Source organism: Chaetodon auriga, chromosome 11 (assembly GCF_051107435.1).
Source record: "Chaetodon auriga isolate fChaAug3 chromosome 11, fChaAug3.hap1, whole genome shotgun sequence".
NCBI lineage: Eukaryota > Metazoa > Chordata > Actinopteri > Chaetodontiformes > Chaetodontidae > Chaetodon > Chaetodon auriga.
In genome coordinates, this window is record NC_135084.1 from 4,172,511 (window position 1) to 4,187,853 (window position 15,343).

General features: G+C 42.3%; 1 protein-coding gene across 1 annotated transcript in view; it reads left to right on the forward strand.

Annotated features, from left to right (window-relative positions):
* The window catches only part of ttc27 (tetratricopeptide repeat domain 27), an 88,491-nt gene that overhangs the window by 70,554 nt on the left and 2,594 nt on the right, over nt 1-15,343 (forward strand). The window contains exons 13-18 of the mRNA XM_076742240.1: nt 347-574; nt 1,944-2,042; nt 2,484-2,536; nt 4,296-4,461; nt 10,167-10,364; nt 10,649-10,760. Coding sequence (XP_076598355.1) covers nt 347-574; nt 1,944-2,042; nt 2,484-2,536; nt 4,296-4,461; nt 10,167-10,364; nt 10,649-10,760 — 856 coding nt within the window. The remainder of the gene's footprint in view (nt 1-346; nt 575-1,943; nt 2,043-2,483; nt 2,537-4,295; nt 4,462-10,166; nt 10,365-10,648; nt 10,761-15,343) is intronic.

The following is a 15,343-nucleotide window of genomic DNA, read 5'->3' on the forward strand; positions in this document are numbered from 1 at the left end:
GTGCAAATGTCAACAGGTGATTTGACAGTCGTTTTACTTGTAACATAACCCCTACCTTAATTTTTCTCTGTGTTTATCTGTCAAACTTTGTTCCCGGATCTGTTGTGTTTTTACACATCAGTGTCTCTTCATTACTCTGTCTGTGTTGTTCATGTTCTCACTGTACTTATTACCTGTTTTGCTTTGGTTATCCTATTACTCCCATCATCCCAAACTCACTGGCCTACAAGTCTATCCCTTCATTCCTTGTGTCTTCCCTCTGTTCCCTATTATCATGACTGTCTTCTTTCTTCTCCATCTCCTCCTCCACCCTGACATCCCTCTCCTTCCCCGTCCATTTGCTCAGGCTGAAGAGATTGTTCGCAGGGAGTTGGAGAAGAAAGAGACGCCCAGTCTGTACTGCCTACTGGGAGACATAGTGAGGGACCATCAGTACTACGACCGGGCGTGGGAGCTGTCAGGTCGACGCAGTGCCAGAGCCATGCGCTCCAAAGCCCTGCTGCACCTTCACAACAAGGAGCTCCAGCAATGTGTTGACTGCTTTGAGCAGTCACTCAAAATCAACACTCTCCAGGTACAAGCAAAGTCCAGACGTCTCTGGACCAAAGTTTTATTCAATGAGATGTGTTCATACTTTTTTGGTACATGCACTTTTTTCAGAAAGTCTATCAAAATGTATTAAACTTACATAAGGAGTGGAGATGATCCTTCAGCCTACAATCTAGGCTGATCTGTCCGTCCAAAACCATCCTTCTGACGCAAAAAAACCCATCAACAAATGTTAGCTTACTATGGGGGATACTGCATTAGCTAGGAATATCTACCGACTCTATCAGGAACCTACACATGCTTAATTTCTGCTGTGATCTATCCCCAAAAACCTTCCATCCCAGGTGGCTTTTTTTATCAGGCCACAGTACACAGCCCGCCATGTGTTTTCTGGATCTGCCCGAGGGTCTCGTCCCAGATGGACGTAACTGAAATGTCTCCACAGAGAGGCGTCCACCTCATTCCTGCGCCTCTTCAACACTCTATTAAATGTAATGAAGTGAAGGTTCCCATTCTGGCTTCATCCACAGCCTGGAGGAGAACACCCTGTCTCTAAGAGTGAGCCCCGACACTCTGCAAGGGAATCTAAATTCAGCCGCTTGTATCCATGACCTCAATCTTTTGGTCTTTACCCAAAGCTCATAACTATACTGTAGGTGAGGTTTGAATCTAATTCAAATGACTGAAGAGTGAAAAAAAATTGAGTTTCCATTTACCAAACTGAAACCAATCCCGAGATGAACTGGCACAAAAGTTGGTGCAGACATTTACGGTGTCCAGGCAGTACATCCCAGTGACTTTCGTGATCTCCTGACTGTTCAACTAGCACCACAACGAGGTTGGAATTTTTGATTTTGAGTGGAATATAATAACAGCTACTGGATCGATTGCCATGGAATTATGTATAGACCATCATGCCCCTCTGAGAATTGTAGTACCATGGTGGTCCAATACTTTGGTTTATCGAGGTTCAAGGTTCAGTTAATTGTCATGATACATCACAGGATTACACAATGAAACGCAGCTTTTATGATGAAATATATGCAAAGCCAATAATTCCAATCAGCTGTACTTAGTGTGTATTGCTAATGAGCAAATAGTAGTAACACCATACATAACATGGTGTTAGTGTGAACATGGTAAGCATCTGTTTAAAAGACAGAGAGTTTTAACATTGTCTAGCATGTCTGATGTCTCTTAGTCTTCTAAAAAATTAAATCATCTCTTTGTTTTGCTAACAAACATTTTTTGGCATCTTTCTGGAATCATCTTTTGGACACATCTGTACATAAATGTCATTCTTGGATTCACTTTTATGTTTTTGTTTTGCGTGTATACATGTGCGTGTGTGTCTGTGTTTTTGTGTGTCTGTGGTTGTGTGTGTGTTTGGACAGCTCGGTGTGTGGTTTTCCCTCGGTTGTGCCTACTTTGCCCTGGAGGGCTATGAGGGAGCTGCCAAGGCTTTCCAGAGGTGTGTGGGACTAGAGCCAGATGTAAGTGCCTACACACACACACACAAACACATGCAGAACAGTATTTCTCAAGCTACATGATAAGGTGGAAAAGTACAAGCAGCGCATGGAGAAAATGAGACAATAACAGTCCCATCAATCTTGCACTTTGACACTTTTGTTCATTCACAGTCCTTGTCTACAACACACACACAGTATACATACTGATTAAAATGTACTCGCTTTAGAACATAGAACACACACACACCACGCTGATGATATCTTTAACAGCCACTCGTCACACCACCCCTGACCCTTTTGATGGCTTAACTGTGTGGATATTTAAAAATAGCATTTTCCCCACTATTCGTCTCTATGTTCTTCGATTATAGCTGTTATTCTGTACAACTCTTCCTTATACCCTCTTCCCCTCCTCCTCCATTCAGCCTTTCTCTGTTTTTTGCCCTTTTCCCCTCTTTTCAGAACGCAGAAGCATGGAACAACCTCTCTACAGCCTACATTCGCCTCCGAAAGAAGTGAGTATGAGTGTGGTGTGTATGTGAAGTGTCCATGGAGATGTTTGCGCTGGTAGTAAGAGTGTGTCAGGTAATAGAAGGGATGAGTTTTCTTTTAATAGGATTTTTACGTTGAAACAGCAAAGTATAAGGATCCATCAAATTCTCCATGGAAATAACTCCATTAGTGTTATCTTCATGTTGGGATAATTGGAGACACTCAGTGGTCCCCTGTAGGACCTCCCTTTGTCCAAAGATCAGCATACATTTTTGTGGCACTGATTCAAATGGTGCTGACAGCAGTCTGTAGAGGGTTTGGTCCATGTTAGTGGAGGCCGTTCAAGAACAATGAAAGCCCCTGAAAACCTGGTTTCAAATTTTTAGCATTTCTCTGTAACAGTCAGTGGTGGGTAGAGTAAAGAAAATCTTTACTCAAGTAAAAGTACAATGACTCCTATAAAAAATGCTGGGGTAAAATGTAAAAAATGACCTGTTGACGATCTTACGTAAAAGTATAAAACTGTTCAAGTCTCAGGAGTCTGAGTCAAGTCTCATGTGTTACATCAGCTGTGCATCAGGGTAGAAATAACCACTGTGCAACATGGTTATTTCCCTGGTTATTTCTAGGCAATTATTTTACTTCTGTTTTATCTCCAGGAAGGTATCGATAAGATCCCTGTGAAATGTCACACTTGCTAGCTGCCTAGCCTGTCGTTGTCTGCGTCAGTTGTAATCTTGATATGGACATGTAGCCAACCAAACTGCTGGCTTTGATACGAAGGATGCTGCATATTATTTGCTTCAATTCAATTCAGTTTGCTCCAGTGCACAGGCACCCAGCACAGAGTGATTATTCCACAGGCGTCTTTGAACATAATCTTTACAATGTAAAGAATTACTGTGGCAGTAATACGGGAGCAGCCCATCCACTTCAAGGTTCAATTTGCGTTAATGAGCAGAGGTGCTTTTCTACCTGATAAAGTGATCACTGAGTTTACATGCATCCTTTGCTTTGCAGTTTTACCGGGCAAGAGAATTATGTGCACTGCAATTTAGGGAAAGATGCAAATGGACAAAACACAAGAAAATGAAGAAAACTTCAATACTTGACAATACACATTTTTAGAAAGAGAAATGCTGGAAATAAAATGCAAGCAAATTGAAAAACACTTTAAACTGTACTTTATGTATTTAAAACTTGTGCACTTGTGATTTGGGTTTGTTTACGGATCACACGGCTGCTATGACACAATCTGATTCAGTTTCAAACAGATAAACCTCGTGAGGGTTCCAGATTACAGGGAGTAAAGGACAAAGTGACGTCCTTCTTTCAAACCTGACTTCTTTATGGCTCTGCTTGTTCATGTTCACACAGATTTGGCTTCTTGTGCTGTGTTCTTTCCAAGCAGAGAAGGCTGTCAGAGTACAGAGGTATCCAGTGAAACCTGAGTGTCTCTCAGCCTTTGTTCACATCAGACTCATGTGCTTTCAGGCCTGAAATTGAAAAGCAAAGCAGGAAAGCTTCTAATACCTGGTTAGCACCACTGCCAATTCAGCAGAAGCGTGTGTGTGTGTGTGTGTGCGCGCGTGCATGTCACAGCGGCAGCAGCATTGTGTCTTCTCAATCAACCATTATTTCACCAAATGTTGAAATTAATATTACTGTAACTGCTGTTGGTGCGTTTGGCACCTTGATCTTTTCGTGTGCTGGTTCACTGCTAACACTTTTCTGTCTGTCTTTCTTTTCCCGTCTGTCTCTTCCTGTCACCCTCATCTGCAGAGACAAAGCCTTTCGTACCCTGCAGGAAGCCCTGAAGTGTAACTATGAACACTGGCAGATCTGGGAGAACTTTATTGCTGTGTGCACTGACATCGGGGACTTTGCTGAGGCCATCAAGGCCTACCATCGTCTGATGGACCTGAGGGAAAACTACAAGGACGTCCAGGTAAGAACTGCACTTAATGTCATCTTAGGTGGCGTTAAGCCCCACTGGCTGACAGTCCAAGGAGATAATGTATCATACGGCTGTGACTCTCAGAAGGAGGAGTGGAGGTCTTTACAAAAGTGAAGCGACACAAGGGTTAATTTTTATATTTACAAAATGAATTCTGCGTTTGGAGAAGTAAAATCAAATGAACTGTTTTATGTTGTCCACCACACCCTGTATACAGAGCTTCAGATCGAAATGAAACTGAAGGTTTTTTGTTACAGGGATATTAAGATTAAATCACATTACAAAAAACATGAACTTCACACCTAGCTCATACCTCCTTCACAAATTCATAAGAATCCAGTCCATTCATACCCAGACACAAGCAGCTTTCATTTTAGTAGATTCAGCTTCCTCGACATACTACTGCTGGTCTGAGTTTTTATTTTATTTTACATTTTTTTTTACATGACCGGCTGTCGCTTATAAAAAATGCTGAAATATTCTGCTGGTGATCAGTGCGTCATAGTGATTTTTGTAAAATGGTGAGTTATTACAGCAGCCCCTCATGGCTTTAACTCCCAGTGAACAGCAGAGGTGACCACACAACAACCACCCTGATGTCGTTACGGTGATTCATGTCTTGATGTCTGTGTTGGTTTTGCATTAGAATGAAGGCTGGTGGAGATAAAGATGTTAATTGATTTTGCGTGTTTTGAAAAATATAGTGTGACAGACTTCTGAATTGACCACAGGTTGCAGTGAAGCACGCTTTTGTCACAAGTGTTGAAATACGTTTCAGCTGTGTAGGATATACAGGTGATTTATTCATTTAGAATTTTTATTTTACGGTTGGAATGCAAAATGTGTAGAAATATTTATTTGTTGTAAAAAAGCCATTTTCACTTTAATCAATCAATAACTACAAACCTTTATGTATCTGGTCATGACCCTCGATTGTGCAAACCAAACTTCAGATGAGCCCATGCAGCCCATGACAGCTTGTTCAGCCTGACAGTCAGTTCACTCATTCTGCTGGACTGAATCCAGTTTGCTCCAGATCTTTGCAGGCCATAGAAGTACATGAATATATACAATACAGGAAGGTATAATAGTTGAACTTAAGAACACGCGAATAAAGGCTGTAGTACTCAAATTTTGTGAAGTTTTTTCAGGTAAGGAGCCAAAGGTGTCACCTGTCAGAGTTTGTAAAAATAACAGCATATAGAATACGTTATATTCCCAGTGTGAAGGCAGACATTCATACAGAAAATATACTCTGCTTGCTTTTGTAAACAGATGTGTGAAAAGTGTTTATGAATACTGCGTCATAGATTAAAATAACTAAGCTTCAGTGCTGAAGGGGCATGTGTTTTGATGGTTTATTTATTTTATTTTTTTTATCTTTTTGCTGCAACAGCTCAAATTGCCATGAGCTGAAATGAACTAGAAACATGAAACTTGGCCCAGTCGGCCTGATCTGTGACATATGTGCTCAGAACTCTAGATGCCAACGCATCGTGATAAAGCTCACTGTAGACATCCCCCGCTATCTCCTGAACATACACACTGAGTTGTATTCAAATGAAGGAGGGACAAGTGGTGAAGCTTTGAGTGCACCGCAGGCTTTCCGATAATGTGTAAACCCAATTCCACTGGTTGAAGAGACTTTGCTGGTCTTTGTGAAGCCTGAAAACTGCTTGTTGCAGCTCACAGCTTTCATTCTGGCCAATTGAGCTGCTTCCTTCTGTGAAACGAAAAGAGCCTGAACCCAGAACGGCTGCTTGCAGCTATATTTGATGATTAGTTTTCCAAATAAAGCTGTAAATGTTATAAAGATGTAAATGTTATGTAAAAAGGATGAAACCGAGTACATTTTATGTTCTTTACGACATCAACTTAAAACAAAGGATGGTAGGATTGCATTAGGATGCTGCTGTCAACACTGAAGACTTGCCACACATTTGTGACAAAGAGTGATAAAAGAGTCTTAATAGAAACAGTTAATTCCCCCATATGTCTTTGGAAACTCTAAAAATGCCTTTTAGAGTTTTTACAGCTTTTTGAGAGGCAAAGTAGGGGATTTTCTCTGCAGACACATGATACAGCCAGCTGGTAACATCTTGTCAAAAGACAAACTAACTGTTTATTCTTTCCTGTAGTGCTAATTAATCTTTTTCATTGTGGTCACATATGCAGACTCATTTACAGCAACTGAAGGAAAAGCCTCTTTTAAGCATGTCTCAGTAATTGCACACCCGCCAACGCATTCTAAGTGGAAAATTAACCGTCAGCTTTGAATAAACAAACCAAAACAGCCAGCGGTAGCATTTTCAGGACTATTAATTCTCTGCTTCAGCCCTGTATTAATTTCAGTCTTGTACTTTTGAGCAATTAACTTTAAAGATGGCATCTTTCAGCCCAGTGGGAGTGGTAGAAATCCTGGCTCTGACTCAGACAGACAGCCTATGTTTGTGGGCCAAATGCCCAAACTGCCTCAAATTCACATTTTTCCAATGCAATTGCAAAAGATTTTGCACGATGTTTCTTTTCCATTTGGTGTAGTCCTGTTATGTCGGCCTTGTTTTTGGAAACTTTTTCACCCAGTATGTTCACGTTTGTTTATGCTAGTCATGTTGCATCACTTAGGCTGCAAGATGTAAAAGCACACAAGTTGAAAAGGTCAGCAGCAGCCTCCATGCTCCAAGTAGATCCCTTAATAAATGGATTTTGGCTTCGCTCTGTTTTCTGTTTTTAATCTCCTCTCATAACACAGATACATACGCAATGTCGTATCACTGGCATTCTAACACAGACAGCTTCCAATTAGGGCCAGCAGTTACAAGGTCTGATGTGTGAAATCCTCTCAACACTGACCCCCTTTTTTTTTGTTACCAAAAAAGGATGTGGAATCCCAGATTTCAGAAGTAGTGTAGGAGTGCTGTAACATCTGAATTACCATGAGTCACACAGTATCTTTTAGCCATTATGAGAGGATGGGTGGGACGGTCTCCCAGAAGAACTGCAGGGACTGCATTCATGTGTGGCAGCCACAATCTGGCCATACCAGTATTTAAAGTAGTGGAATTTCAGAGCCAAATCTGTTCGTTTGCAATGATCAGCGGATCCACTCACAGGGCAAAGTAAGTATGTCAAGTCATTCAGCTATGGTGAACTTTGACATGCAAATTTGCACCGTTGGCCAATAGCAAACCATCACACCATCTGAGTGAACAGAGAGCTGCAGAGTGCAAAACAGGAGGCTTTAAGAACTTACATTTACTGTTTTACACCTATTACTTTTACAGTAGCCTTGCTGTGCAGTACCAGGTCCACTATAAGACAGACATCTGTGTATTGTACTGTTAACTCACTGTCTTGGTGAACTATTGGGAGTGATTGTGACTGGCTAGTGCTAGCATGTTCCCAGTTGACGAGCATGTTCCCTAGGTTACCAAGCTTTTGGTACCATCTATTTCACAAGGATGCACAGATGAACTTCACTGTCCTACCTTTTAATGTGACCACGCCTTAGAAGCATAGCAGCCACTACACTCCACAGTCACAAAGTCTTGAACAGTAACAGTAATTTCAACTTAAAGGGCCATTTACTAGTTTTTTTTTTCCAGTATTAGTAAGTTGCAATCAATCACTTGGGTGGACCAAATGACCAGCCGGCCTCTCTGTGTTTGTTCTGCTACATGTCAGGACTGCAGGTCCTTACATTTCCTCCTCTCCTGTGTACACTATGAAAGCATTTTTCCATTCAGGTTGAGCTTTTTATTTTCAACTTGTTTTTGGATGTAGTTCTCCAAATGCACAGATGCTGACCTTAATGATATTTTTAAGCTAACCAAGCCAACATTGAACACTGATGATAGACAGGTAACTGCTTTGAACTCTCTTTCTGGACTTTTATACCAAGGATTCCACTGTCTGAGACTTTGTACCAAAGCAAAAACTAAGTGGTGAAAAAGCAGAGTGTATTTTTATATCACGATGTTGATGTTTCACTTCACTCTGTGGGTAGTGCAGCTTTAATTAGATATACCACTGTTCCCTCTCCTCTGCCCTCCTCAGTGATCCAAACCTGTCAAAACGTCCTCACACCATCAAAAGTCTCTTTATTTAATATGATTATTCCATTTTTGCTCGTCTATTTTTACTAACATCCATCTCACACCTTAAATTGTGCTTTTAGATTAGACAGTGATTACGCTCAGCCTCCTTTAACGACATAATCAGATGGACATGTAATGGAGTATTTTCATAGTGTTTCATAGTTACTTAAGTGAAGGATCTGAATACTTCTTCCAGCACTCCCACTGTCACACTTTTCAAAGCAGCATTTCTGTGTTATTCTATGTCATATTTTTCTTGCCTGTGGTTGTTTTTAGCCCAGGCTCAGGGTGTGAGAGGTGGAGTGAAGGAGCCATGGTGGCAGGGACCACCATGAATTCCTCTCTTATGGAATGTATGGAGGGCTGGTGACAGACGTGCTTTGACTAGCTCATAGATTTCAAAGGAGTTGAGGGTCACATGGCTCAGCTTTGTGCCTCATGGGGTTAAAGGGGATAGGCAGGAATCTTACAGTCACACACACCCCTTGAGTCACACAAGAACCCCTTGAGGAGAAAAAGTCAGTTTTTCTCATTTTCCATTGTTGTGATCCACATAAATAAGTAAAGTTCAAGGTGAGTCTGGCAGAAAATTCCACTCTGTCATTTGTGTAGCTCCTTTTACTTTTCCACTTAATTTCACACTTTAACTGGATCCAGCAGGAATCTGAAGAAACCGTGCATTCAGTGGCATGTTGCATGATGCCTGACATGACGTTACAGAGTTGGCCTCACAGTCACACATAAAAGAAGCCTGACAGATGGTTCATTAGTTACTTGGTGGGAGGTGGAGAACTTCTAGATAGCAGATCTCAGCTGGAACTCAGCTCAGAAGGCCAATAATGTTCTTAAAAGAAGAAAGGCGCGTGGTGGGAGAGAGACAAGTGACAGAGGAGCGACTCGGAAAGACGGACGGAACTATGTAATTAGACTGTAAGGGTGATGGTGGTGGCTTCAGTCACAGATTTTAGCGGTTTTGTTAGTTTGAGTCAATTTCAGTGCCGTTTTCATCACACATTTTGCAGTGATGCTCTCTCTACTGGAGAGCAGCGACTCACTCACTCACATGAACATCTAAAGGAAGATTTAGATGATTGCCCTTCGACATTCATACTGGAACTTACAAATTCCTTCCAATAGCAAAACTGAAAGATAACTGACTGAAAGTTAAGCTGCATCCACAGCACTTGATAATGGTACTTGAGCCTAGTGTTTTATAAATACCAGCATGCTGCCTGCATATTTTCAGAGTTTGGCCCAGCTGTTTTTAGCTGCCTTTTGTCTGTTCCATGCAATAGATCAAGCAGCTAAAACAAGAGATATTCTGGGTGGCCGAGGATACTGTTCTACTAATCTGGAACAAAGCTAGATGTGAGCTGGTCAGACAACTATGTAATTATTTCACTTGTCCATTTGTCCATCAATCACTTTGTTTGTTGATATTTAACAGTTATGGTTGGATTTCACTGGTTACTTTTCATTTAGTTTGTCTTGTTGTCTTTGTGAATTAATTGTCAGTAATTGAAGAATTGCATACATCAAAGAATTCAAACAGTTGCCTTTGACATGTGTATCCTTTGTATCATGTTTTTCCTGTGGCAGATTCTCCAGATCCTGGTAAAAGCAGTTGTTGAAAACCTAACAGACAACAAGGGTCAGCAGGCACAGACTGTTGAGTCCAAACTGAAGGAGCTCCTGGGCCGGGTCAGTTCCCGCCACAGTGGTGACTCTGAGATATGGCGGCAGTATGCTTTGCTGTATGGTGACGGTCACAGTTCCAACCCAGAGGACAACGAAAAGGTTTGTGTGACAACCCGCCCTCCTGCAGCATGTTTTCAACATCTCCCCGTCGCTCTCTCGTGTTCCACGTAGCTACCCTCTCCCAGCTGTGCAAAGCCAAGACACAAGTGGACGTGAACAGATTTCAAATTCGCAACACTAAATATTTTAACTGTGCACTCATTCCAAGGTTCTGTGAGTTAAATAATATAAGTAAAATAACACAAGTTTAAAAAAAGAAAAAGAAAGTCATGAGTGCATTTGACTTGTGTGCATGCCACCTAAAACAGTGCATGGTTTTTCAGGCACTACAGTTCTTGTCCAAGGCCCATCGCTGTGAAGTTCAGGCTGGTGGGTGGGAGAAAGACCCTACTCTGTTCAAGGAGGTGATCCAAAAAGCCATCAAAATGGGTGAAGGTAAGAGTGAACCAGCCGGCTGAATAGACATCCATCATCCTCACAGCAACACAGAGCCCTCGGTGTTGTTTTATTCCAGGGAAGCTGCATGCATGATCCTTTGATTCCCTATGACCGAGTCACCCTTTTTCCATGACTAATCTATTTAAGATTGCTGCCCCTTTTTGACTGAGCAGCTGTAACCTCTTCCAATACAGAGGGAGGAAATGACGATCCCAGTAGTCATATCAACAGGAAGTCCTGCTTACTACCTCGTGTTGCTGACAAAAGTGGTGTAATGAAAGCACAGATTGTGTTAAGTTTGTACATCGCTGGAAAGCTAAGATCCTTGTAATTCATTTCATGCAAAACATTTCAGAGAGCATGCAGCTCAGAGTAGCTGTAGCAGAATACCAAAGTAACAGTAATGCTACCTCTACTTCCTGTAAGATGGTTCTTTACAGAGTGCATCAGTTGTTTATGGCAAATCCACACCTTTCATACCAACCATTCACATCAACTTCAATCACTCTCCACATGTCAGGGTTCAAATGCAGTTTATGAATTTGTGAAGGGGATGTGTTGAAGTTACCTCAGGTTGTTAATTTCCTCTTTAACCTTAAAACTCAACTCAATAAAAATACGAAATTTTGTAAGTGCAAGAACCAAAACTTTGCTTATAGAAAGAATCAGACGGAGAAAACACGTTTTAAGGGCTTTTAAGCAAAGAATCTAATGGAAACATACTGACCTCACAGGGTTGTTGGTTTGTAGTAATATATGTGTATATATGTATGAGGAATCCCATTTTGACTGAGTCTCACACTCCATCGGGCTTTAGTCACCTCTGGGTGCCTCTGCATTGTTAGCTCTGCCTCCAGTATACATGATGGATGGGTGACCAAACCTCCTTGTGAAATGAAGGCAAACGGGCCTCTTACCTTTTCACCCAAGGATATGTGACCTCCCACTAACCTATGAAAGGATGGAAGGAAGAGCAGAAGATAAGAAACATCTACAGTATCTGTGATTCCAGTTTAGCTGGTGATCTCCACAATCCCTGTATGTTTTCATTACAGCAAGACACACAAAGTGCTGAAGACTTAGTCAGAACACAGGAGTAGTGTAGGTGGGTGGTAATCCGTTTGATCTGTGGGTCAGATGGCCTGTTACCTCCATCCTTTTCCTCTCATGCTTTGTGTATGAGAAGCTCATGCTTCATCCCAATGACTCCTGTTCTGCAACATCTCTGCGTCATCATGTTTTCATGGCTAATGTGTCAGCAAACAACTGTGTTACTCACATGTGTAACAGACCCAGAGCAACATGAGCAACGGGCAACGGGCAATGGTACTGTGCCACAAAGGCAGTGAACAGAACTACAGGGGGGACAGGGTTTGAAGTTTTCAGGCCTGCTGGCAGTCTACGTAACAGATAGAGGATGCAGTGATTCATTTTAGAGGGTTAGGGTTACATAATACCAAAAGAAATGCACATACTGCATGGACAATCTTCAGTGATTGCAAGGGGAAAATGGAGGATGTACAAAGAAAATGTGTTCCAGCTTTTTGGTCTGTTTTAAAAAAATAAACTCCATTTCTATTACTTGTAGTTCAAAGGAATAAAATCTATCTCTGTTTTGTACAACTGTACAAAATGCATATTTTTCAGTTATGGGCAAATATTAGTCATTTTATCCTTAGTTAAAGCTGCAGTAGGTAACTTGTATAAAAGTAGTTTTTTGTCATATTTGCTAAAACTGTCCAGACAGCAGTACATGAAACATGTAATCTGTGGGGAAAAAAAAAAAAATGGCTCCATTGGTCCCACCTACTGCTCCTAATGCCATCTGCAAGAATCCACCACGCCCGACACAAAACAACCAATCAGAGCCAGAGGAGCGTCTGAGGGAGTGTCTGACATCTGTCAATCACTGCTCACGCACGCTGTGAATCGCCCCCTCCCTCCGCTCATGCTGCCAGCTGCTGCTCAGTCAAACAGCTCTGTGAGCGGCGTCAGGAGGCTACTGAAAGCTATGGCGGAGCAACAGCCACCCGCAAAGGAGAAACTGCCCATACGGCTGCTGCTGACAACAGCATATACGGCTAAGACAACAAATAACCAGAAAGCTAATATGGTGATTGTTACAGAAACACTCTGCAGCGTGTACGGTATGTTAGCCACTGTGATGTAGTGGCTGGGCAGAGTTAGCTTGTTTCCAATGCTAAGGCTTACGTTACTGGTTGTCATGGCAGCCGTGCAGATGCCGCAGGGAGGAGGGGCTTGGAGGCAGGGCATGAGTGCAGCGGAGAGGGAGGGGGAGTGACGTGAACTTGTGTTGGTTCAAATTTTCAGGCTAAATCTGCTCTCTTCTCCATCTTACATACTGCAGCTTTAAGACAATTTGTAACAAATTCCCCAGCTAGTATTTTGATTTTGTTTTGTAGTTTTGTAGAGAAATGATTATATTTATCCAGCTCATCCTCACCTGGATCAAGTAATTCAGAATGACAGTGTTCCTCATCAGGGTTAATCTCTGGATCTGAGGGGATGCCATCACTCCAAATGCCCTCCACGATAAGATCACACACTGCCAGTGTTCCACAGCGTCTGTCTGTCTTCCTGGTCATCCTCCAAAAGTGCAAAGCTGATCTCCAAATGAATTATGCTAGAACCTGCATGACATTCCACCTCGGTCACCATGGGCGTTCTGCAGAATGAATTAGGTCCAACGGCGTTACCTAAACTAATCGGCATATGCATAGAGTTGTAAATACAGGGCTGACTTTGTGTTGTTCACTTCTTTTAATAATTGTTAATGATTAGATTTATTTAAAAGAAAACACTTTGAGGTTTCTGTCAGTGCTGATATGATGTTCATACACTAGCGGGACATGAAGCATTTCGTCTATATTCAAGATGAAACTGGGAGAAGAAAAATTTGCACTGCCGGCGACGCAGCGGAGTCCACGGGAGGACAGCGTAGGACTGCTCTCTGGTTTCCGGAGGATAGCACTGCAAGCATTCACTGGCGTTGTCTCTTGGTTTGGTCCAACAACTCCTGAGACAGTAATCTGCCTCTCTACGGCTGTTTACGTCAGTAACAGCACTGTGTAAAAAGAATGTAGGCGTTTCATTCAGCTGTACTTCAACTTTTTTACTTTCAACTTTTGCTACAATGTAGTAAAATCTGCCTGAAGTTTGCTAACATTAGCCAACATAACTGTCTGCTCATACCAGACTAAGTGAGGCCAGAGCAGCAAAACCCCCTGGGTGTACTCAGCTGAGCGATGGTGTCATGTATTGGAGGGTGTGTGTGGGTGATGAGTCAAAATAAACTAGAGTGTGTGTGTGTGTGTGTGTGTGTGTGTTCATGGTAATGAAGGAACAGGTCACCCAGTTCAACAGTGTGGCTCATTGATGTGTTTTTAACAGTTTGTGGACAACAATGGAGCTCTATGGAAGAGGAAGAAGATGTACCAGGCTTTGATACACACAGTGCTTGGTAGTAGGACATGTTCATTGTCAGTTGTAGTCAGTTCACAGGATTTATGAAAAAATAAAGAATAGCACTGATCCTTACAATTCTGGAATAAGAGGTATGGATGTTTTTTTATGAGCATCCTCCAGGGCAGTTTTTTTTCCTGCAGCCAAAAGGCCATTTCTGGAGTGAAGGTGTTCGGAGGTGTGGAAAATCAATCATTGACACTTTTTAGATCAAAGAATATTTACTCTGTCTCAGTGTTTCAACTCCACTGACCTCATCTGGGCTGTGGGTGCTGCATCTACACAGATCACAAGACTCCAACGTAAAGAAAGCAGAGGACAGATGAAGCAGAGCAGAAAAGAAGTGCCTTCATTAATCACAACAGGTCGACCTTTACAGTCACACCTAAGGCAGAGAGGCGGCAGACACCAAACCAGGACGGGAAACAACTAGTTTTCCTTCCCTGTGGGAGAGAGGAAGAGTTAGCTGACCTGTTAGATGGAGGAGGGGAACACTGCACCGATACGACCTATCAATACTCTGACCTCAGACCAGCTCATCTACAAAGCTATGTGCAGGGGAGCTCATGAAGGCACCTGTTTGAGTTTTGGTTTGTAGACAAGCGAAACAATCCCGATGGGAATTTGTGTAGTCTGAGTGTTTTCCAGGTGTTCAGGTTGGATTTTTGGGTGCTACCAGCTAGTCAGGGAGATATTTTACTGAAGGGAAATTACCAATACCATTATGGAAAAAACAAACAAGTTTTACCAGCAAAATGTAGTGACCGAATAAAAGTGAAAGTATCTCTTACAGAACAGCAACAGCTTGGTTTAGGCTTCGTACCTACGACGTACACCCTACGCCGTCACTGAGCATTCGTAGTTCTGCGTCGAGGGAACGCGTTGCTCCGCAATTCACCGCCAAGCCGCTAGGGGGGTGCGGCTGTGTCTTTGTATGGTTTCGGGGGGCTCTTGCTGCCGCGAAGAGGAGTTGTAGAGGTGGTCGTACTTGCGTACCTCCTCGATAATTCTTTCTTCGGCTTGGTCCAGTTTTTCTTGTAGCTCTCACCACAGAAACTTTGAAAATGGCGGTGTTGTTGTGCTGCGACCATAGGGCT